Here is a 24413-nt window from a genome sequence, read left to right as displayed (position 1 = left end):
TATCGCATGTGTTAACCTCTACAAATGAACTCTGAACTCTAATGGATGAATGTATCTTATTTCCATTATTCTTCCACTTATGAGTTGTATTTATTGCATAATTTTGGGAGCGTTACAATATTTTTGGTAGAATATTGCCTGAATACCATCTTTTCCTGGGGCTTTAAATGCCCCAATATCTTTAACAGCTTGGTGAATTTCAAGATTGGATAGAGGCATCAGAAAAGAGTCATTATCTTCTCTCGAGAAATTGTTTAAGGTGACATTTTTCCAATGTTCTAGGTAACAAGTATCTTATTTGCTAAAGAGGCTGTTGAAATAGTTAGTAATGATGTTTTTAATCCCAGCCATATCAGTAACCCAGTTGCCTTCTTCATCCATCACGGAATTAATTTTGAGTTTTCTCCTTTTGGCTATGGTTGATATATGAAAGTATCTAGTATTTTTATCACCAAGAGTTATATACTTAGATCTCGATTTTTGGAACCAAAGCATTTCTTCTTGAAACAAAGTCTCATTATAGTCTTTAATGAGATCTTTTTCAAGGTTTTAAAGGCTATGGGTAAATTTCTCAACAAGGGCTTTTTGACTGCCCTCAATTCTAGCAAGAAACCTTCTTTTACATTTAAAAGTATTACCAAAAATGCTTTTATTCCAGTCAATGGTTCTATGAGTGAAATCAACAGTAACATCAATGAGATCATTATGCATAGAAAGCCAAGAAGTTTGAATAATATCAATAAGACCAAGATGGGACATCCAAGCAGCTTTAAATCTAAATGGTCTATTTAGGGGGTTTAAAGGGTGCATACATTGGGTGTAGACCCCAAGAGGTGAATGATGTAAGAGGAGCTAATTTGAGTCCACTAAATTAATTAGGCCCAATAGTCCAAGGTTAGAGGGCCTGAATTTATCGCAAGTCCAAGATTGGTGGGCCTGGATTTATCGCCATCAAACGGGCTGAATCCCTCTAAGCCTCGAAAGGGTTCGGATCCACGAACTTAGAGACTTACTCGGGCTCAAACTCGAAAGGGTATTGAGCAAGCCTAGAGATCCGAGGCACTCGGGCTCGAAAGGATTCGGACCCACGAATCTAGAGATCCGAAGCACTTGGCTTCAAACGGATTCAGACGCAATCCAGAAGCCGCTCCATCAATGAGTCCTAGAACACTTGCAGGCTCGGAGCTTTCCGGGATCAGCGGACCAGAACCATGGACGTAATGGAGTCCGAACAAAGGACCCGATCCCGTGGACGGTGAGTGGAGATAAATTCATTCTTCATTTAAACTAGATTATACCCGGGTCGAGGTGGCATGATCTAGGGGGTCCCTGAGACTTGGCAATATTTGTGGCAGGACGTCCTCTAGGACTACCCCTGACCCTTTGGGATGATTGGGGATCATTGGTTAGGTGTGGCTAAGAAGAAGGGTTCGCCGAGAGGTTGATCTCCTCCTCGAGGTTTTCCTCATCCTCGGAGAGGTCACCTCCTCGGACAAGGTGGTTAGAGAGAATATTCCCCATGTGCCTGCACATGGGCTCCATCCTACATCATAAGGTGCCTATAACTAGCACCCACGCATAGCTTTACAAGAGATGGATTTTGGAGATTCAACTCTTGGGAAAGAACTAATTTCCCTTCTTCATTATCAACCTTGAGAGTGAAAGTGGGAGATCCATGGAAGAGCCTTGCTATTATTCTCTCTCTAGCCACTTTGCCTTCTTCTTCACCCAATCACTTATCTCTATCATCTCCTTTACTTTTGTGTCCTTAAGTTGAGACTATTAAAGAATCTAAGCCTCTCATCATCTTCTAGAGAATTCGAAGCTGTTCTTTAAGGATCTTCGAAGATCTTCGAATTTTCCAACTCCTTTCTTGAACCCTCTCCTACATTTTGGCGACTTCACTGGGGAGGCGGATTGGTTAATGGTCTCAACGAGATCTGGAATCCACACAACTCCAACAAGGATGGCGGGAGAAGATGAAGTTCACCAACAAGGATCCTCTAATGGTGGTGATGACAGGGCCATGGCTCTAGATCAACCACTTTTGCTTGAAGCCATTCAAGGACTTCAAAATACTCAGCAAAAGATTCTTACCACTCTTCAGAATCTCACTCACACCATGTTGGTGATGAGTTCTAATTTTGCACCGGCGCCAAACGAAAATCAAGCTGGTGGTGGATTCATTCCCGCCGGAGCGCAAAATCAAATCCAATGAGAAGTAGGCACCAGTCAGCCCATGGCTCATGGCAACACGGCCACAGTAACACATGCTCAAACCACAGTAAGCGGCAGCAGTTTGCCTACGCCCGAGCTCCTTGGCGTGCCAAGCCAAGATCCAATGGTGACTAGGGGAGGTTCTGGTGTAATGAATGGGGCTCCGGCGACTGTTGGTGTCCAGGCAAATACAAGGGGCATGATGGCGCAAAAGGGAGCTCTACCCATACCTAATCTTGTTACGCCACCAGTGAATGTTACTCAAGCACCAAGCGGGCCTCCTTTGGTGCCGATAACAAATTTGCAAGCACAATCCGGTATAGCGGCGCCGTGCGGTGGACTCTACAGGCCTCAATTCAATATCCCATCACCAACTGGCTTGTCTATAGGCGTTGATGGCCAGTATCGTCAAATGTCCTCACCAATGATGAATTCGTAGCACCAGAATGGCCAAGTCGCCCCTAGCTCAGTCTTCGGGTCCATAAGCCAAGTTCTGGGAATACCACCATCAAACTCTCTCCCTCAACAGTTTCTCGCTCTCGCCGATGTGCAGGCCATGTTCGATCTCGAACGGGGCAAGAGGACCTTACCCTCTTTGCCTGATCCAAACGTCAAGCCGCCTTACCCCATTGAGATGCTGAGCTATCCATACCCTAAGGGGTATACAGTGCTGAAGTTCATCAAGTTCGACGGCAAACAAGGAAATGCTCGAGAACATGTTGTGCGATTCATCGAGACTCTGGGTATTCATGGTTCAAACCACGTCCTTCGGCTGAGAGAATTCTCTAAGTCCCTCACCGACCGAGCATATAGTTAGTATGTTAATTTGGCCCCAAACTCTGTCTGAAGTTGGGAGGAAATGGTTAACAAATTCCACTCTAAGTTCTTTCAAGTGGCGGAGAAGATGACCACACTTATGTTGTGTAAAGAAAAGCAGCAGGAAAGTGAAGACATCCTTGACTACGTCAAAAGGTTTCAGGACAAGGCCGTAGATTGCCATGAAGCAGTGGAGGAGAGTTATCTGGTTCAAATTTGTCTAGAAGGGGCATTGAGCAGGTACAAAATGTTTCTAGTTAATCGCAAGCTACCCACTTTCTCGGAATTAATAGAAGCAACTCGGAACATTAGCATTCCTCAGGCTCAAGAGTCCGGATTTAAGGCCATTTACAAGACTAGCTTCAAATCGTCTCATGGACATATTGTTACTGCTGCCTCTGCCCCAGATACCTGAAAGTCACAAGGAGGAGGTCATAAAGGCCAGAAGAGAAAGCAATATAATGGTGAAAAGGGAAATGTTTCTTATCCATGTGGAATCGAGGAAGTAAAAGCTCTAGTTAAGGAATGGGTGACCGACGGAGAGCTAAAATTGCCTTATGTCGAAGAAATGCCATAAAAAAAAAAGGACCGTGAGAGCCCTGAATTTTGTGTCTACCATCATACATTGAAACATCCGACAGGGAAATGTTGGACTCTCAGAAAAATCTTCAGAGATAAAGTCGAGGCAGACGAATTGAGGTTCAAAAAGCAAGGGACCCAAGATATCCGAGAACAACCATATCCTCAGCACCGAGACAAGGGCAAGAATGTTGCTATGATAGCTTATGAAGGCCCGATGATTGAGGCTATCGCCAATCTCGATGACGATGATTATTATCTGGACGACATCCTCGAGCCTGAGGGTGAGCAAGTTTACTACGGAAGTGCTCTCGATCCAGAGGGCAGAACCTTCACAACTCATGTCGACGATCCCTTTGATCCAGAAAGAGGAGAAGAGTACTACGGAAGAGGAGGACACCATGTTTATGTGGCATCTTATTTTGAAGAGACCGAGGAGATGGTTAACTACGAGCCTCTAAGAGTGGAAAAAGATCCGGATCACTATGCCAAAACCTTGCAAGACTGTGTAAAGTTCAAGCAATTCTTCGACCAGCTTGGACTTTCCAGGGAGGCAAGAACAGAAATCACCAAGTCTATCATCAATATAGCTGAGGCACACCATGAGGAACGCATGTCGACCGAGGAATCTCTTCCGAGGAAGGCAAAAGAGCAATCTAGTGCCATTACTTTCTCCGAGACTGATCGGAAGTATCCCTTTTTCTCACAACCGCTCGCTTTACGTGACTGTTTTTATTAATGGGGTTGAGTTCAAAAGGGCCTTTCTGGATAGCGGAGCCTCTATCAACATTATGACTCGCGCTACTCTAGAAAAGGCCGGAATCCCTGAAGAGCGCATTGTGAAACAGCCGATAGTCATCACTGGCTTCGGTGGAGAAAGAAGAGTTACTATAGGATGTGTAACAGTTGATTTGGCCGTCAGAGAGATTCGCTCGGCCACCAAGTTCCATATTATCGACTCCGAGGCAAATTATCACATCATTCTAGGGAGGACCTGGATGCATAGATATGGGGCAGTACCGTCAAGTTATCATCAGTGTGTTAAGACTAAATACAGAAAGGCCTTTCCAGATCCATGAAACTCATTATTCTGATGCCATCTACTTCACCGAACTGGCCGTCGAAGAAGTTCCCACCACCTCTAAGCCTCGGGGGGTCAAAATTCCTCGTTGGGAGGATATCAAAGATGACAAGGAGCCAAGGGCAGAATCAAGTAAACGAGCGATTTCTAGACCAGAAAGTCTGCCTATTCCTCGGAAGGTGATGAAAGTCCGAGAAGGGGGCAAGATGGTGTACTATTTATGAAGGTGCGGGGAGTCGATTTCTTCAGTCACCGACTCCGAGTCAAAAGAGGAGCCTCCTGACAATGACATAGTGATAAAGCCTGAAGTGGCTCCAGAATGCATGCAAGATGGGCCGAAGCCTCAGTCCGAACAACTTATTGAAATAGATCTAAGTGATGGACAAGATGCACCGAGGCCGATATTCATAAGTTCGAGCCTCAGCCCAGACAAGCGGGAACAGTTGTTAAAGTTGATAAGCCGGTATTCAGATGTGTCTGCTTGGTCATATAAGGAAATGCCTGAACTAGATCCTGACCTAGTCTCTCATTATCTTGATGTGTTCCCAAACTCCAAGCCAATCAAGCAAGCTGCTCGAAAGTATCATCCAGATCTCGAAGAGAAGATTAAGGAGGAGATTGAAAAACTTCAACAGGCTGGTTTCATCCGGCCAATACAGTACCCCACGTAGTTGGCAAACATAGTGCCAGTAAAGAAGAAGAATGGTCAAATCAGAGTATGTGTGGACTTTCGAGATTTGAACAAATCTTGCCCGAAGGATGAATTCCCTTTACCTCACATTGACACCCTCGTGGATGCCACCTCGGGACACCAGATGTTCTCATTCATGGATGGATTCAGCGGATACAATCAGATTAAGATAGCTGAAAAGGACGCAGAAAAGACCGCTTTTAGAACACCTCTAGGAAACTTCTTCTATACAGTCATGCCTTTCGGACTCAAGAATGTCGGAGCAACTTACCAAAGGGCTATGACTGCAATCTTTCATGACATGATCCAGTGGAAGATTATGTTGATGATCTAGTGGTGAAATCCAAGAAAGAAGAGAACCACCTCTGAGACCTTGAGAAGGTATTAAAGAGGTGCCAGAAATTCAAAATGAGGATGAATCCTCTCAAATGTGCTTTCGGGGTGACGACCGGGAAGTTCCTCGGGTTTCTTGTACACAGGCATGGTATCGAGGCAGATGAAGACAAGGTCAAATTTATCAGAGCAATGCCTCCCCCGCATTCTCAGAAGGAGTTAAAGAAATTCCTCAGGAAGGTGTCTTATATTCAGAGGTTTATCCTAGCACTTGCAGAGATCTCTGCCCCTTTCGGCTCATTGTTAAAAGGAGATGCCAAGTTCGAGTGGAACCAAGAGCACCAAAAGGCCTTCGAGGGAATCAAGGCGGCCTTGACCTCGCCTCAGACCATGATAGCCCCGCAGCTCGGGGTCCCTCTAATGTTGTACCTAACCTCAACCCCCGAGTCCATAAGGGCATTATTGGTTCATGATGTAGACGGCGCAGAACGTCCGGTGTATTACATCAGCCAGAAGATTCGATGAGCAGAAGTTGGATATACTCCGATAGAGAGACATTGCTTAGCTTTGATATTCACTGCCCAAAAGCTCAGACATTACTTCTTAGCACATCAGATTCAGATTGTTACTAGGAGTGATCCAATCCGATACCTCATCAGCAGACCTACTATAACCGGGAAGGTGGCAAGATGGTTGTTAGCACTGGGTGAATTCGAGATCACATGTGTAGCTCCCAAGGCAATCAAAAGCCAAGCCTTAGCCGATCTCCTTGCCCAATTTCCAAGTGGTGACTATGAACCAGTGAATGAAGAATTAAGAGGAGACGTGCATGCAGCTATGGCTTCCGAGAAAAGCTTTTGGACATTGAGCTTTAACGAGCAGCAGTCAGAGGTAAAGGAGGAACCGGGATAGTCCTTACAAGCAAAAGTGGGGAAAAGTTATATTTGTCTTATAAACTGGATTTTCATTGCTCGAATAATGAAGCCGAGTATGAGGCTCTTATTTTAGGCTTGATAGCAGTTGAGAAGCACAGTATCAAGAAGATTCGGATTTCCAAGGGATAACTTTGCTTCCACTCAGATTTCCAGAGAACATCTTTACTTCCGTTAGTATGAGCTTGGTAGACTCGATTGCTAGCCAGGATGGATCTTTCTTGTCAAAGTAAAGTGTACTCCCACCCGGACTTTCGAGAGACAACCTTCTTCATTAGTTGGTGAAACAGTGTGTGCTCCCTCTCGGACCTCCGAAGAGCAGCCATTGCTTCCATCAATGTAAGTTTTGAGGATCTTTCTTGTTGAAGTAAATTGTGTGCTCCCACTCAGACTTTCGAAGAACAAACCTCACTTCCATCAATGCGAGCCTCAAGGATCTTTCTTGCTGAAATAGAGTGTGTTCTTCCACTCAGACTTTCAAAGAGTGTCAAAGATCTTCCTTGCTGAAGTAGAGTGTGTTCTCCTACTTAGACTTTCGAAGAATAGCCCTCGAGACTCGATGGCCTATCAGAAGGGATCTTCTTGCCAAAGTAAGGTGTGTACTACTATTCAAACTCCTGAGGGACAGTCTTACTTCCATTTGAACTGCCGAAGGACAACTCTTGCTCTTATTAGTGCAGGTCCGAAGAACAGCCCTTGCATTCATCAATACGAACTCCGAGGATCTTTCTTTTCAAAGTAGTGTGGACTCCTCCTCAAACTCCCGAGGGATAGCCTTTACTTCCATTAGCTGCCGAAGTAGAAGTGCGCATCCACTCGGGCTTCCGAGGGACAGCCTTGTTTCTACTCGAACTTCTGAGGGAGAGCCTTGCTTCTATTCGGACTTCTGAGAGACAATCTTTACTTCTGTTCATGCAAGCTTGGTAGACTCAATTGCCTTGCAGAGGATCTTTCTTTTCAAAGTAAAGTGGACTCTTACTCGAACTCCCAAGGGATAGCCTTTGCTTCCATTAGCTGTCGAAATAGAAGTGCACATCCACTCGCACTTCCGAGGGACAGCCTTGTTTCTGCTTGGACTTCTGAGGGACAGCCTTGTTTCCGCTCGAACTTCTAAGGGACAGCCTTGCTTCTGCTCGGCCTTCTGAGAGACAATCTTTACTTCTATTGGTGCAAGCTTGGTAGACTCGGTTGCCGTCCAGAGGGAGCGTTCAGAATCTTCAGACTTTCGAAGGATAGCCCTTGCTCTCATTAGTGAAGATTCTGAACGCCTCGGGGTCGTAGATTTCGCACAAAAATTTATTTACCTGAAATAGTAAAACCAACAAATGAGATGAGCAACATCAATTTCAGATCATGATTCAGGCATTTTTAGAATGGGGCAACATCAACAAATAATAATGGTCTACTTAAGCTACAACAATTCTACTTCTCTCAGCAAGTTGATAAAAATGCAACAATCAAGGTTTTGTCTATTCGGGTCGGTTCCTCTCAAGCCGACGTAAAACAACAATGCTCAAACATAATTTTGGCATCAATTGTTTATTTCTTTATTCATCCCCTCGGACAAACAAATTCATCCCCTCAGACATCAAATTCAAAGAGTATGTAACGACAAGCTCACAAGTTCGCCTGTCAAAGGTTCATCTCCTTTGAATCAAAGAAAATAAACAACAGAGTATGATAAATGCTTCATCATTCTCAAATCAACAAAATAGTGTTGTGGGTACTTCCAATAGTAATAATAAATCAGTGGGGATAGGCAAGATTGCAAAATTCCAAATATGTATTTCACAAATCCAAGCTCATGAGCATAAAGATCCAAAAATATAAGAAGAATAAGAAGAGGGTTTTGGCAGAAAACAGTTTACAGATCTGAATCAGTTTTGAAGAAATAAAAAAATGGGCAGGAGCAAGCACTATAGAAGCAAGAAATAGACCGAACCAAGCACTAAAAATGGCCCAAGACAGTAAGAACAGGTCGGTGGCAGCACGTATCTCTCGCACGAACAATGGGTGAGAAATGAACTGGGCAGACCATCGCCGCGTTGAGTCGGCGACGTGGTCGGCATTGATTAATCACGGCTAGAGCTAATGGGTGTGCAAGCGAAACCAAAATCTATGTGGTCCAAACTCTGAAAATATCGCCGAGATTGCACTAGGCAAAACCACACACGACGCGTTGAGTGGGCGGCGTGTGTGGGTGGCGCTGAACAGTCGGAGCAGGAGGCGAAGTCGCGGCAGTGAGGAGCCAAGTTATCAATCACAAGCGGCACAACCAGCGTTGACAAAGGGCTGGTCAGTGACGTACTGGGCTGGTGATAACGCGAGCTGGTGGCGTTTTGGGTCGCAGCGTCATTGGCGTCCGGAGCCACGACATGAACAGTGGGCTAGAAGGATGCTGGGCAGGCCAACACCGCGTTGAGTGGGCGGTGTGGCCAGCGCTGGTTGGTCGCGACTGGTAGCAACAGTGAGGTCGCAGATGTCGGACACAAGGCACGCAAGTCGTGCGAGCTAGTGGTTGCGCGCAGGGCAGGTGCGAACTGAGCCCGCAAGCAAGCAACAACCGTGATACCGCAGCAGAGCTGTTGTCGGAGCTGGCCAACTGTAGCAGCAGTAGTGGTGTCGCAGATGAGTCTCGTCGGCATTGGTCGGCGAAATCGAGCTCCGATATGCCTGGATCTCTGAGGAGTTGCATCGCTAAGCCGAAGTAAAGCACCGATGGTGAAATAGAGCCTCTGGTTTGTTGAAGGAGCGCACAACATTAGCCTCGATTTGTTAAAGAAAGAAAAAAAAAAAAAAAAAGAGAATAGCTGGGTTGGTCTCTTGATCTAGAGAGAGAGGCGCCGCTGTGCAACAAATAAAAAGAAATGAGCTATAGAAAAGGTGAGTGGCTATTGATTAGGGTTGCTACCCCTTTCCTTAAATAGAAAAGGAGAGGTGTGATACATGGAATGTCCTCTTAAATATTCTGCATATATATATATATAAGGGCCCAAGCAGTTACGGGTTTTCAATTTGAAGAAAGAAGAATAGTGGGTTTCACGTTTTTAGAAGGAGAAACAAAAATGGGTTTGGATGTTAGACCTCTCAGAATAAATAAATATAAGTTTTGCTGGTTGGTTACATTTTAGAATAAAAAAAGGGGGGTCAGCTTTTCTGATTTGTTTATTCTCAAGGAAAAGAATTATTATTATTATTTTCTTTGGCAATTTAATTGGTGCTGTATGAATTAAATGTCTAGGTTTGGTTGGTGGAGAATAATTCAAGTTCTGGTTTTCTTTTAAAAAAAAAATTCACAAAAAAAAAAAGATATTTATTTATTTATTATTATTTTTTTTTTAATGTTACTTGTTGATTTTATCTGTAAATTACGGTGAGCCCTCGGCTTTATTCATGGACTCTGTAAAGACCAAATATTCCCGAAGACGTAATGCGAAGCATGGCTGAAATTATGCATGTCCGGAAAAACTACAATTTCTCACACATGCAAGGGGCATATGTAAGAGGAGCTAATTTGAGTCCACTAAATTAATTAGGCCCAATAGTCCAAGGTTAGTGGGCCTGAATTTATCGCAAGTCCAAGATTGGTGGGCCCGGATTTATCGCCATCAAACACGCTGAATCGCTCTAAGCCTCGAAAGGGTTCGGATTCACGAACTTAGAGACTTACTCGAGCTCGGACTGGAAAATGTATTGAGCAAGCCTAGAGATCCGAGGCACTCGGGCTTGAAAGGATTCGGACCCACGAATCTAGAGATCCGAAGCACTTGGCTTCGAACGGATTCAGACGCAATTCAGAAGCCGCTCCATCAATGAGTCCCAGAACACTTGCGGGCTCGGAGCTTTCCGGGATCTGCGGACCAGAACCATGGGCGTAATGGATTCTGAACAAAGGACCCGATCCCGAGGACGGTGAGTGGAGATAAATTCACTCTTCGGTTAAACTAGCCTATACCCGGGTCAAGGTGGCACGATCTAGGGGGTCCCTGAGACTCGGTAATATTTGCGGCAGGACGTTCTCTAGGACTACCCCTGACCCTTTGGGATGATTGGGGATCATTGGTTAGGTGTGGCTATGAAGAAGGGTTCGCCGAGAGGTTGATCTCCTCCTCGGGGTTTTCCTCATTCTCGGAGAGGTCATCTCTTCAAACAAGGTGGTTAGAGAGAATATTCCCCATGTGCCTTGCACATGGGCTCCATCCTACATCATGAGGTGCCTATAAATAGCACACACCCATAGCTTTACAAGGGATAGATTTTGGAGATTCAACTCTTGGGAAAGAACTAATTTCCCTTCTCCATTATCAACCTTGAGAGTGAAAGTGGGAGATCCATGGAAGAGCCTTGCCATTATTCTCTCTCTAGCCACTTTGCCTTCTTCTTCACCCAATCACTTATCTCCATCATCTCCTTTACTTTTGTGTCCTTAAGTTGAGACTATTAAAGAATCTACGCCTCTCATCATCTTCTAGAGAATTCGAAGCTGTTCTTCAAGGATCTTCGAAGATCTTCGAATTTTCCAACTCCTTTCTTGAACCTTCTCCTACAAAAGATCAAAATAGGTTTGGGGGAGAACTTGCACAATTGCTTCAGGAAACAAGGTCCTCTATTCCTCATTACACATTGCTCTATCAAGTCTTTCCATAGTATTCACCAACCCTAGCCTGTTGTTAGTCCAAGTTAGATGGGGTCCAAAACTACCCAGATCAATAAGATTGCAATTGTTCACACGATCTAGGAATTTCTGAACCCTTCCAGTGTTGTTACTAAGAGAGAAGCTTCTTTTTTCCCGCTAGTTAGCATAGTCATTGAAGTCCCCTACAACAAGCCAAGATCTGTCCATGTTCTCTGCCACATTTTCTAAATTATCCCACAGTTGATCGCGAAGTATGGGATTCGGACTAGCATACACAGCTGCCAGTACCCATCCCTCATAGTCCTCCTTATGAACTATGGCATGGATGGCTTGTGAGCTAACATTAGAAGCTCTCACGCTCACATGATTTGTATTCCATGTTATCCATATGCCTCCCACTATTCCTCCTGGATCAACAATAGTCGAGGCAGTGAAGCCAAGTCTGTTGAAGAAATTGTTCATCTTGCTAAATGCTATTTTAGTTTCCATTAGGAGTAGAATCTCAAGTTTGAGAGCCTTAATGATTTCCACCAAATTGCACTTGAAGGTATTATTGTCGGCTCCGTGACAATTCCAAAACAATAATCGTAGCAAATCCATAAAAGGAAATGTTGGGGGGTCTCTGTTTGCAAACTTCGTAACTATTCTACGGATCCTCCGATGGTCGTCCTCCATTGATCTGAGGGAGGCTAGTTGGATCGAGTGGGATGGGCGAGACAGGTTGTCCCCCCAACTTGGTTCTATTTTCAGGCGTACTTGTTATATCCACCAGACGAAAGCAACTAGCACTACAGGAAATATATGATTTAACGGCGTTTATTTAACGGCGTTTTTTTAAACGCCACTATTTTTAATATTTAACGACGTTTTATAAACGTCACATTTTATTTTTGATTAAAACGGTACCGTTTAGGTAATGAAGTCGTTTGAAAAGCGCCTTCAAATGTGTTTCAGTGTGTCTCTCTCTCTTCAAACACTCAAATCTCTCGCGACTTATTTGAATCTGAGAAACCCTAGAGCCTCAGAGAAACCGATCCCTCAAGTCTCTCACTCGCTCTCTGTATGTCTCTCTCTCTCTCTAAACCCTTCAGTTCCTTCAACTTGATTCAACCTTCTTCAGCTCGGTGATTCATCATTCGGTCGATCCAATCTCAGAACGATTTTGATTTCAAAGCTCCACCGCCACCGCCATCACCATCTGCATCTGCATCTGCATCGTCTACTAACCATATGCACGATTTCCATTTCGATTTCGATTTTGATTTCAATCTAATCTCAGTTTCGTCGATTCTTCTCTCTCTCGATCTCTGTCTGTGTCTCCCTCTCTCTCGATCTCTCAATCTCTCTGGATCTCTGTTTCTCTCGCACAATCTTATTCTCTACGTACACATTATCTGTACTTTTTTTTGGAAAATTTTTTTCTCCTAAAAATCTCTCTATACAAGTATATATATGAATTTATATATGTATCTCTATGTATTGATTGAATAATCATCCTTATCTGGACCTATTCCAGACAGTGGCTCGTTTTCACTATTCACTCCCATCAGGTTTCTTGTTAAAGAGAATGTTGTTCTGTAGTGTCCTTGAATGATTGATGTAAAATGCTATGCTAATTTTTTGTGTACCTTCTGCAGTTTTGCTAATAACATAAATCTATGTGGACCAGTTACTGGGAAATCCTGCCCTGGATCTCCACCATTTGCCCCTTCTCCATTTGTTCCACCATCAACAATCTCTTCTCCAAGTAATGTCTGTTATTGTGGCTGATACTGCTATTTATTGTTTGGCTCAATGAATTTTACTTTGGTTTTTCTTCCCATTTGGTCATCATGGACAAAGAAAACTTTTCCATGCTACTGTTATTTTCTGGAAGCAGTCTATTTACTGCACAGATCCATAATTAAGAATTTAGTTTGCCGATGTTACCTCAAAGTTGTGTGAGTTAATGCCTACTAGCTTTATTTGAAGTACCTAATAGTTAATAGGATTTAAAGTATGAGGTCCAATGTTTGGCTTGACTGGTAAGTTGAACCTTCTACCTCAAAGAATTCATTGCTTTCAATGTCTTATGAAAACTGATACTGCATTGACATTCTTACTTGATAAGGGAAAGGACAACTTTTTTATTTTTATATTTGTAGTTTTCCTAACTTGATGTAAAATGTTCGTAGATAGCTATTTTAGATTAATTGCTTGACTCTGTGGCTGCTGATAAGTGTGTATTGAGATTGATTTGTTAGCTTTCTTAGTGAAGGGATTAGTTTTGTTGGTCATCCTGACAAAACCCGTAAACTTACTATCAAGAGGACCTTGACTTTTTGTTCTTGTTCTTGAACTAGGACAGCCCACGTTTATAGAAAATGAGTGTTTGCTGTTAATCTACTTTTGTGGTGGTTACATGCCAATTCCATATACAATTTATGAAATCATTTGATTTCTTCTTTTCTTTTTTCTCTTTTTTCCATTTTCATGTCAGGTTTGGGAAAGTATTATGCTGTATGTGCCAATGTAGAATCACAGGTAAAGATGCTTTCAGCTGCTAACACTACATTTCATTTGGTTTTAGCAAATAAAACTCTTAGTTTTAACCCCTCATTTGATACAAGAACTTTATCATCTTTCTTCTGCAGGTTGAGATTCAGTGCCTAACTCCAAGATCAAAAAGCAGGTTTGTTGTCTCACACGGGCTTTTTCTTTTTCCTTTATTTTTAGTGTGTGTGTTGTAAAAGTTTGTTGTTGTCTTTTTTCAGAGAAGAAAAACAGAGACACAAATATATTATACATCATCATTTGTGATATAATGTAGTGGTTTCCATGACAGAGACATGTCCAGCACCTTCCAGATGGTGCCAGGGCAGTTAATTGCATTTGTCTATCATATGATGAGTCATTCATTACATGAGAAAAGTCAAATTCATATTTATGTGTGAATGGTTTTTTTGCACAATGATTGTGGACTATCGTAAATTGTTTTGAATGTTTTTTTTTTGTATTTTTGTTTTGTTTGTTGGGTCAGTGGAAGCACCGAACAAGATAATTAGTCACTGGAATTTGGGAACAAAGTTGAATTTCAGTGGTGTTGATCCCTGCACCCAGAATGCAACCTGGGCTCCTGATTCTACCAATCCCCAAATTGCCTGCCACTGTGCTGGCACTACCTGCCATGTCACCAGATTGTCAGTTCCTCCCTCATCATTTTCTTTGTACTTCCTATATACATGGTGGTGTACACGATTTGGTTCGATTTGATTCTGAATCAAAATCGAATACTGATTTCAACAATTTTAGAAATTTTGGAATCAAATTGATCTGTTGGAACCTATAGAACCGAAAGGAGAAAACTTATTTGGTTTGGTTTGGTTTGATTCTCCAGTTATGGACAATTCAAAATTAATCAATTCTAGCAGCTCAATTTTAGTGCAAAATACATTTTTTAAAGTCACTACTTTCAACACAAAATACACTCAAAACAATTAATGAGCCAACTAAAAGGTTCATATATATATATATATACTCTCAAACTAAATATATACACTGAACGGTTCAGTTCAGAATAAGAACCGAGAGGGTCAAATCGTGAACTAAACCGTTCGTTACTGTTCTTTATTTTTTAAAACCAGAACCAAAGTGTTCCATCTTCCTAGACACTAAACTAGGCATACTTTTTAATCATTAATTTTATTTTTCCATGCCAATACTTTCTTAACAGTATGGTATAAAAAGTATGTTTTGATTTTCATCTGACTCAGGAAGATATATGCTCTTGACATTTCTGGTGAAATTCCCAATGAACTATTCATGTTAAAGGAACTGCAAAACTTGTAAGTGATCACTTTCTTAGAAACTCTTTTTTGGGTTTTTTTCAATTACTTTTATTTGATTGATTTACTGATCATATTTCCTGGTGCAGGAATTTGGCTCAAAATGTATTAAGTGGACCCATCCCACCTGAAATTGGACAGTTAACAAATATGAATTACCTGTAACTAACTGCCACTCCAACTTCCTACATCTTTCATGAATTTCCCAAATCGGGTTTCGAATCATCTATCCCCCTTCTGTCAAAGGGGGATAGATAGATGATGCGAAGCCCTAAAATTGAATCATTTTCACTATTTTTGATGTATTGAAAATTTTTTGGTGGCCTTAGGTGGACTGCTAAGTTGCCTGTATCGTTGAGCCGACTCTAAGGTAGCGGTTACTGTGGTCACCCCCAAATTTGGGCACTTGCCGGTCGCCGCTCCTACCTTTCTTGTCAAGGAAAAGAAGAAGAAGAAAGGCTCAGTAATAGATATCTCTTTTTATGATTGACCAAGTAAACAATTTTAATAATGCAATTAGATGAACTCACTCATTCCAATTGAGGACATATTTGTAAATTATATATTGGTCATCCCTTTTTTCTTTTTTGACAAAACAAACAGAGCGTTAATCGCATTCTATTTACCTGTTAAATCCTGAACTATCGGATAATAACCAGTAACATCATAATTTCAAAATGATCCTTCAGTTTTTGTGCCCCGCGATTCCAATCCAACACTACCACAGCTATTCTGGTATAACATTAACATAAGACAAACTCATATTGGTTATCCCTTGGAATACCATTAACTTAGTTTCATAGGAACAAACTTAGAACTCAGCACTCAGATGCAAGTTTGAGGGTGGGCTTTAGAATTAACATATGGCAGAGTTGGACTTTCTTTTCTTGATAAATGAATAAATATACAAAGAATTACTGTGGGTTTATTTTGATATATATTTTTTATGCAGGTTGATGTCAACCAGGTTAAAAAGCCCACAATGGTGCTTTAGTGGCTGGGAATGAATGCTCTCATTATTTATGCTTTGGGTGCTTGTGACCTCTTTCCAGCAGCTTTGCATGGTGTCTATTGGCGCTCACCAGAAAACAATCTTTTAATCATATTTTGGAGCAGTGGGGCAGGTTTGTAAATCTCCTTTGTTAGAAAAATATTCTTCAGTGCTTAGTGCAATGACTGAGATGAGTTTCTTCATTTATTTATTGTTTGTTTTTGGAGCTTTATTTGTTTAACATTTATTATTCAGTACTTCTGCTTTGAATATTTAATGGCTCAATGCACTATTGATTGTGATACCAATATAGATTTCATATTAGATCCTTGTTCTGTATAAAATTGGAGAGAAGTGAAGATATAATAGATTTTAAACAGGATATAATTGTTGTTCTAGTCTCAGGCTCTTAAGGGTGAAAAGAGATAAATTAATACTGAGCGAAGTCTATAAATTGAATAGAATGTTTTGTAGGACGTAACAGATACTAATATAAGTTGCAGCATGAAAAGAGATAAAATAAAGTACGTTTAGAACCTGTACGTAACACATTTGTTAGAACCTGTACGTAACACATTTGTTAGACTAAGAATGTATTTCTGTACATGCTTTTATTGTTTCCTTTGTTTATTTAGATTGTAAACATTCATTGTTTTGAACTCAATATTTTTTTTATTTATCAATATCTCTGAATTCTTTTCTTTATAGAAACTCTCACAGTGAATAAAATTCTGATAAGACTTTCCTAATTTTGTTGCTTGAACATTGCAAGTGTTTCCAACACCAAAATTATAAATTCTGTGTTTACGGAAGCTTAAGCCGAAATATTTATAAATTTTCAGGTTGAGGATCTTGCTCGGTTATCGTTTTAAACAACTCCTGTCTATATTGATGTGGATGATGGACGGAAGAAGGTAAATTAATCGTTGGAATTTATTCAGTGTGTTGTGATTTTCTTCAGTCCCCGCTTCTAGAACCTGATAAGATGTCTGCTATTATAGGTCACTAATGAAGGGCTGCAGCAAGGCTATTGTGTTGTGCCAAGTGCCAAGAGATTTATTCTTTTGTATTCCTTCTTGAAGAGGAATCTCTCAAAGAAAGTGATGGTTTTCTTCTCTTCATGTAACTCAGTCAAGTTCCACTCTGAACTTCTCAGATACATTCATGTAGATTGCTTTGATATCCATGGAAAAGCAAAAGCAGCAGAGACGTACATCCACTTTTTTTGACTTCTGCAAAGCAGAGAAGGGCATCTTATTATGTACTGATGTTGCTGCTCGCGGTCTTGATATTCCTGCAGTGGTATGTTACTTTCTTTTGCTTGTTGGTGTTGAATATGGTATGCCAGCAATGATAGTCCTCAACCCCAAACAGAAAGAAAAAAATGAGGAAGGGATTTATAGCAGTTAAAAACTTTTGCACCTTTAGATGATAAATGAAATTAATTCTGCCAAGCATGCCATGGTGATGTCTGCTGTTAGTTGGCATTGCTGTGAAATTTTATTTTTCTATTTATTTCAGTTAACTCTGTATAAAACTGTTTACAAGCATCTAATTTACTACCATGAGATGTATGAAAAGGTTGCAAAAATTGTCTACAAGGAACACTGGAAAAGTACCAATTGTTATGACTGAACTATTTCATTTCAAGATGGAATCTATAATAGTTCATGTTGATTCATTTTCTTTGTCTTCTCTACTAATAGGACTGGATTCTGCAGTATGATCCCCCAGATGAGCCCAAGGTGCTTAGCTTTTTTCCTTGGTTAAAACAGAACACATGAAATATCATATATACGTATATAATTCATCATGTTTAAAAATAATAGGACCCACAATAACACATGAAAGCAACATATATAGGTTGTAAATATAGTAGTCCTAAATGGTAATATTAAATTATTTCTCACTATTCCATGCCATTTCTTCTATAACAAATTCTCAGGTAGTGTTTGGTTCGTTTGGATGAGTGATAGGTCATTCCATTAAGAGACCAAGGAATGAACATCCCGTTACATTCTACTTTCATTCCAATAAAGCAAACATAGCATTACTTCTCCCAAATATATCGTTTTATCTTTTCATTTACTAGGAATGTAGTGTTTAGTTCACTAGAACGAAATAGAATGGAATGAAATGATCTTCCTCCTTTACCCTTCTTACAAAATGACTATTTCTTTACAATTTGTGAATGATGATTATGGTGGTGCTTCTAACTCACACGAGATCTTCTGTTTCTATTTTTTTTCAAACCTAATTTCATTGATTCTAATCATGTGGTAGAGATGAAGTTTGGAATAGAGAACTAGGAGATGAGCATAGTGGATCCTGTCTCCATGTGACATTAATTGCAATGCTACATCTATTGTTTTAGATGTTGATTCATTCCTGATGTGCAGGTGGATGACAAGTACCAATACTCAACTGAGGACAAAGATAATCAGGTTCACGGGTGGATATGCTTTGACCCGCCTGTGGGGTTCTGGCAAATCACACCCAGCAATGAGTTCCGAACCGGTGGACCCTTCAAACAAGACCTAACCTCCCATGTCAACCCAACAACCCTTGCTGTAAGTGACAACCCATACCCATTTTTACTTTCAAATAATTACATGATCCATGTTGATTTCACTAATTTGTATTAATGCTTTTGGTGATTATCTCCAATTGATACATAATCTTGATCAAAATTGCATGTGTATCAGATATTTGTCACTTCTCATTATGCCGGACCAGATCTTATAGTAAAATTTGAACCTGGTGACATATGGAAAAAAGGTTTTCGGTCCGGTTTTTATCTATCTTAATTCTGTACCGGATGAAAATAATGTGTAAGTGGTAGCACTGCGCTCTTGTATGGGGCCATGTTCCACCTAGATGAATGCATTGCTGCTAACACTACATTTCATGCACTTTTCTATGAAAAGTTTCTGTGCTTACAGCATTTTTATTGATATAAATAACATAAATATAGGGAGTTTTTTTTTAAGGTGAATAAGAAATTTCTGCAATTTTTTCTTCAGATGAATATTGAGGTCCAGAGCTGGCCCTACAATTTCCCAGCATCACACTCCTTCCCACCTAAAATTTGTTCCACCTAAAATTTTTTTTTAAAAATTTTTTCTGCAATTTTTTCTTCAGATGAATAAGATTGGTTCTTTGCTCAAGTAACCAGGTACACTTCTTCCACATATATGATGTCTATTTCTTTTCAGTCATTACACTCCTTCCCAAAAGGTTGAAAATTAATACATTCTTTAGACAATGTATGAGAATGTGTTTTGTTTGATACAATCTGCTTCACTGCTAGGTCCCTATTTTCACCTTATATGAATAAACAATGCATTTAAAAATATGCATAAACAATGTGATTAAAGAAGATGGAAGCCTTATTTCTTATTATTTTTTTAAATACCTACTTTGAGTCTAGCTGGTTGAAAAGTCATAGTTATCCAAGTGGCAAAGGGATTAAACTCTGGAATAAATTGTAAATTGAGATATTTTAAGTTTGACTATTGATAGTAGTTGTTGAGCTTAACTGATATTTGTGATTTCCTGTGATTTACAGTGATTGTAGGTATTCGGAGTTTACTATGCAGAGTTGGATCCAATTTGGCGCTGTCTTATAGAGGTTTCTTGGATTGAAATTACATATTTGTAAATCGATTATAAGCTCAGCAAAATAGTCTATCTGGGGGTTCGAGCTAGAGAATTGTTTGACTGGAAAACTATGCTTTAGAGGTTTTCATGTTGCTCCTCATGAATTACACATTCTTTATACTCAAACCTTTTTGCTGTTTGTTTAATTTTCTGAATTGCGCTAGTGGGTAATTTTTTTGGTTTTGAAATGTGCCTGGTCGGTTTTGCAGGTGATGACCAATGGGAGGTTTAAAAGTGTAAGGCATAGAGTTATAGCGAACAGTTTGAAATCAAGGGTTTCAATGATATATTTTGGAGGACCACCATTGAGTGAAAAGATAGCCCCATTGCCTTCACTCATGGAAGGAGAAGACAGCTTGTACAAAGAGTTTACATGGTTTGAATACAAAAAATCTGCATACAAGTCTAGACTTGCTGATAATAGGTTGGGCCTGTTTGAGAAAATTGCAGCCTCATAATCTTTCCCGCCTTATTAAGGAAATGGTTTTTTCAAGTCTCAAAAAATTAGGGTTTTAGAATAGTTTGATCAAATCTGAAAGTTTTGTACTCTCTCTCTCTCTCTCTGTTTCTGTTATTTACCTTTTTTTTGTTTTTTGTTTTTTGTTTTTTCCCTCTTTGTTTTCATACTTCATGTAACTACTCTTCTTGTTATTAACAGAAGTTCGTTGATCATGTAACCATTATGAAATGTAGAAGCTTTTTCATGATATGATTGAGAATCAATCAAATGATCATATTCAGTAATCTCACAAAAGTAGTAGTTAAAAAAAAAAAAAAAAAAGAAAAAAAAAGAAAAGAAAAACTATTGCGGCGTTTTACAAAACGCCATTGTAGTTATTTTTTGAACATAACAAAAAGCTATTACGGCGTTTTTGAAGTGTCGCTGAATGCCTGTGTGACGTCATTTTACCGTTGGCTGTCACATTTAGCGGCGTTTATAAAAACGCCGCCTATGCTAATTTTACGACGTTTTTAAAGCGTCTTAAACTTACAGCGACGGCCGCGTCCTCGGCGTTTGGTGGTAAGCGTCACTGAAGGAATTAGCGGCGTTTTTCAGACATATAGCGGCGTTTTAAAAACGCCACTAAAAATCATTTTTCCAGCAGTGTAGGTGAATAGCTTCTCTGGTTCTAGTAGCAATCCCACCGCACTATTGTGCCTTAGATGTTGGTCCACATCTAATCTCTAGCCCTCTGGAAGCAGCATTCCCTCATTTTCCATTTTCCCAGCCTCTTGGGTCTATTGGTTCTCTCTCTTTCTTCAAGTGCTCTTTGTCGTTGGTTCCTTCAGCTGTGTTTACTTTAGATAAGCTGGCTTGGGTGTGTGATGGGTTAGCCTCAACCATGGTAGAGTCCTCTTGTTGCTTGTTGATTTCCAAGACAGAATCTATGTCAGTCTCTGCATATTTCTGTTGTATTTCTTTAGTGCTTCCATTTCCCTTTTCTTGCTCCATATCTGATATCTCTTCATACGATTCCTTGTCAGGTTTTACTGAACTTGCACCAGATGGAAAGACCATTGATTGAGACTTGACTTGGTTGCCTTGCTCAAGATCTTTAATTTGAATTTGACCTGCCTTTCATTTACCTTCGGTATCCTAGGTTTGACTTGGGCCTATCTGTTTAGAGTGAGTATTCTAGGCTTTCTCAGTCCCTGCTCTATTGGTTTTTCGCCCCCTTGAGTGTTCACCGTGGCCTACATGGTCTTCCACAAGGTATTTGAATTGGTTAGACTTTGTAATTCAGCCAGTTGGGTCATGGTGTTTCCTGTACCGGATCGGCCCTTGTTTTGTTGCAAGCATCCAAGGCCCAAACTCTTCCTCTGCATTTTCCCTATGTTACAGGTCACCGTTAGGGACTATAGTGGGTGTGCGATTGGTATTTTCACCAAAAACGGCTAGATTGTCACTCTCCGGTTGTGGATGGGGCACTTTGAATCGACAAACTTCCCTTCAATGATCAATACGTCCACAGAGAAAGCAAAAGGAATGAAGTGATTCATATTCAATGTTATAACATTTATCTTCTAGAACAAATTTGGGTTTCAGTGGCTTGGTGAGATCTATCTCAACACAGATCCTGGCAAACTTTCCTTTTGTGGCCATGGCTGTTGTCCAGTCTATCTTCAAAGGCTTACCAACGGTTTTGGCTATTACAAACAACACCTTGTCTTGATAATACTCAATCGGAAGCTCTAAAAACCGAACCCAAATTGTGATTGTGATTTCAATGGCTTCCGAAGGCTTGAAATTGGGCTCCCACCTTCGAACAGTGAGATAGTGGTCCATAATCACCTAAGGTCCCCCAGTATAAACCTTAGAATAATCCTCGTGTAGGGAGAATTTAAATAGAAAATAATTACATCCCAAATCAATGGCATTGAACTCACCCTGGAGTCCCCAGATGTTTTTAACTCTATTGCAGAGCATTTTATAGCCAATGTTTTTCCCCATTAGTTTAATGATTCGAGCATTCTCTCATGGTTTCTTGATCTTTTGGAGCAGCTTCTTTAGGAGGGACACTTTAGGCAGTCCCATGTGCTCTAAGATAGAAACAACAATTGAAGTTGTTCCCTCTTGGTCTTCATCTCCTTCATTAGAGGGGAGTATCTCCACTCTGCTATCAAACGTATAGTCTCTATTTGGTGCTGTAGTTAAAGCCTTCTTGAAGGATTTAGCTGGCATGTTCTCTTGCAAGGCAGGAGTTTGGGAGTTACTTTCTTCGCCCCTTGCTTCAGTTGCCATTTCGACCTCATTTTCAACCTCGATGCATGCAGTAGGGTTAGAGCTCTTGATTTTCTTGGTACTTCGAATAAGATGATCCTCTTCCTCAACAGATTTAGCAATGTTAGGAGTAGCTCGGTAGTCAGAAGGGTTAGCAGAAATTGCCATATCAATAACCTACTTGAAGATTGGGGTTAGAGACTTCTAAAGGCTCTTTTGATTTGAAATAAATGAATACAAATTTATAACATTATTTTCTATATATATATATATTATAAATAATTTTACAGAACATATTTTATCTGCACAGTATGTAGTATCTAAATTGGCACAATTATTCATAAATCGTTAAATCATGTGTATTGGTTTAATCTATAATTTTGTAATATGCATTCTAATTTTGTAATTTTGTAGCAATAAGCATGTTGATTCTATAAATAATAAGTATGTTATTAAAGTTTTAACAAAAATTATCATGTGTCCAAAACAACGTGGGTTTGTTCTCCAATTAATATTGTTTGATGATTTCTCCAATACCTTCTTTATTTTTTGAGATTATGTAAACACTTGGAACCAGTGGCGGAACCAAGAAATTAAATTAGAAAGGATACTTATTGTTTACAATTTTAATTTTTTTTTTCATAACCAACAATAACAAGATAATAATAATTTTTGAATTAATATTAAGTACAAAAACTTAAATAAATTATTACAAAAGTATTTCACATAAAATTTTACAATTAATTTTAAGTAAAATTGAAAAGAAAGTATTGTGTGTAACTAGTATATTATGGACAATACAAAAAAGTCATATATTTAAGTCTTAAAATAATTTATATAGTGGTAAGACAAATCAAATTTTTACAAAATTTGAGTAAAAATTTCATATAATAGTGATATCATGTTATTATTGACATATGATATCACCAACCAATAGTAAAGCAACATATGAAGGATGAATTTCACATTCAAACAAAACTAACACTCTAGTAATTTATATATATATATATATATATAATGAGATTAATTATATTTGCATATCAATAATGATGAATATTACTTTTATATTGAGATTTTTTTCACAAAATTTTCGTGCATAAAAATATAATTTGTTATAGTCACTTCATTTTCAATAAAACAATTACTATTGTTTTCATAAAGTTAAAAATGTCCTTGACATTTTATTTTAAATATCGTTTTTATTTAAAATTTTACTTATATACATGTGTAAAAAAAAAAAAAAAACTAGGAGGGACATGTGACCCCTTGGCCACCATGTGCCTCCGCCACTGCTTGAAACTTATTAAGGATATAATTGTGTGAAAAATAAAATGATAACGTAATAGATGAGCTCTTCATGGGGATTGGAGTCTGACTTTAGAAAGCCTTTTCGTTTTAGATACATACAGACACTTATGTCATGTTATAAATTTGTCTTCAAATTTATTTCAAAAAAACGATATATGGTATAAATTTAAAATTATAATAGAATGTCGGTCATATTTAAATCATTATGGTTTACAAATATTTTTTTTTTTTGGATGAACTGGGTTTCTTTCTAATCTCCCTTTTGGATTGGAGGGTCTTGTTTAGACTCGTAAAAACTTTCATGAGTCTCATTTTGATAATCTAAATTATTCATTTTTGTAAAATTCTCCCAATGTATCATTCAATAAAAATTAGTTCGATCTGATAATAGTTATTTTTGGGAGGCAAACAAGATAAAATAAGGAGGTTATGATTGTTGAATGAACTTAATTTTTTTCAAGAATGATAAATATGGAAAGGTTAACAAGATCAACAGATCAAATCATTGAAACATGACATATAGTAAAATTTACGGGTGCAAACAACACAGTTCAATTTAGATGGCAGACTGAAAAGAGGTTAAGTTGTTGTTTGGCAACAACTTTTTTAGTTGACTTTTTTGA

The 24413-nt window shown here is 39.5% G+C and overlaps 2 protein-coding genes across 8 annotated transcripts; one reads left to right on the top strand and one right to left on the bottom strand.

The window, feature by feature from the left end:
* The first annotated feature begins 12267 nt into the window (after positions 1 to 12267).
* LOC145802439 (uncharacterized) lies at positions 12268 to 19837 on the top strand. Of its 7 annotated transcripts, XM_082895164.1 has the most exons (12): positions 12268 to 13032; positions 13765 to 13808; positions 13919 to 13956; positions 15038 to 15109; positions 15199 to 15270; positions 15439 to 16233; positions 16943 to 17014; positions 17257 to 17402; positions 18500 to 18649; positions 18806 to 18860; positions 19124 to 19275; positions 19669 to 19837. In XM_082895164.1, the coding sequence occupies exons 1-6, from the start codon at positions 12876 to 12878 to the stop codon at positions 15476 to 15478; spliced, it is 423 nt and encodes a 140-aa protein (XP_082751290.1). In that variant the 5' UTR covers positions 12268 to 12875; the 3' UTR covers positions 15479 to 16233; positions 16943 to 17014; positions 17257 to 17402; positions 18500 to 18649; positions 18806 to 18860; positions 19124 to 19275; positions 19669 to 19837. The 7 variants fall into 7 exon arrangements, with proteins under 7 accessions (XP_082751290.1, XP_082751287.1, XP_082751300.1 ...); XM_082895174.1 differs by lacking the exons at positions 12268 to 13032; positions 13765 to 13808; positions 13919 to 13956; positions 15038 to 15109; positions 15199 to 15270 and adding an exon at positions 17807 to 17845 and having other exon boundaries at positions 15490 to 16233; positions 17102 to 17402; positions 18500 to 18670; XM_082895161.1 differs by lacking the exons at positions 12268 to 13032; positions 13765 to 13808; positions 13919 to 13956; ... (2 more) ...; positions 19124 to 19275; positions 19669 to 19837 and adding an exon at positions 17807 to 17845 and having other exon boundaries at positions 15470 to 15603; positions 16062 to 16233; positions 17102 to 17402; positions 18500 to 18670; positions 18806 to 19117.
* Positions 19838 to 21711: 1874 nt separating this feature from the next.
* LOC145822497 (uncharacterized) lies at positions 21712 to 22047 on the bottom strand. The gene has a single exon (XM_082919618.1). It carries the CDS (start codon positions 22045 to 22047, stop codon positions 21712 to 21714), a length of 336 nt encoding a protein of 111 aa, XP_082775744.1.
* Between the last annotated feature and the right edge of the window lie 2366 nt (positions 22048 to 24413).

This window comes from Camellia sinensis, chromosome 1, assembly GCF_055761805.1.
Source record: "Camellia sinensis isolate YWXY chromosome 1, ASM5576180v1, whole genome shotgun sequence".
NCBI classification, from domain to species: domain Eukaryota; kingdom Viridiplantae; phylum Streptophyta; class Magnoliopsida; order Ericales; family Theaceae; genus Camellia; species Camellia sinensis.
Note: the sequence above shows the minus strand (reverse complement) of the source record. Positions and strands in the feature narration are given on the sequence as shown.

Coding starts and splice junctions, on each gene's coding strand:
- LOC145802439 (XM_082895161.1), top strand. CDS start 17,286: ATGGAAAAGCAAAAGCAGCAGAGACGTACATCCACTTTTTTTGACTTC. Junction 17,403..17,806: donor GTCTTGATATTCCTGCAGTG/GTATGTTACTTT, acceptor CTCTACTAATAG/GACTGGATTCTGCAGTATGA. Junction 18,671..18,805: donor TCAACCCAACAACCCTTGCT/GTAAGTGACAAC, acceptor CATGTGTATCAG/ATATTTGTCACTTCTCATTA.
- LOC145822497 (XM_082919618.1), bottom strand. CDS start 22,047: ATGGACCACTATCTCACTGTTCGAAGGTGGGAGCCCAATTTCAAGCCT.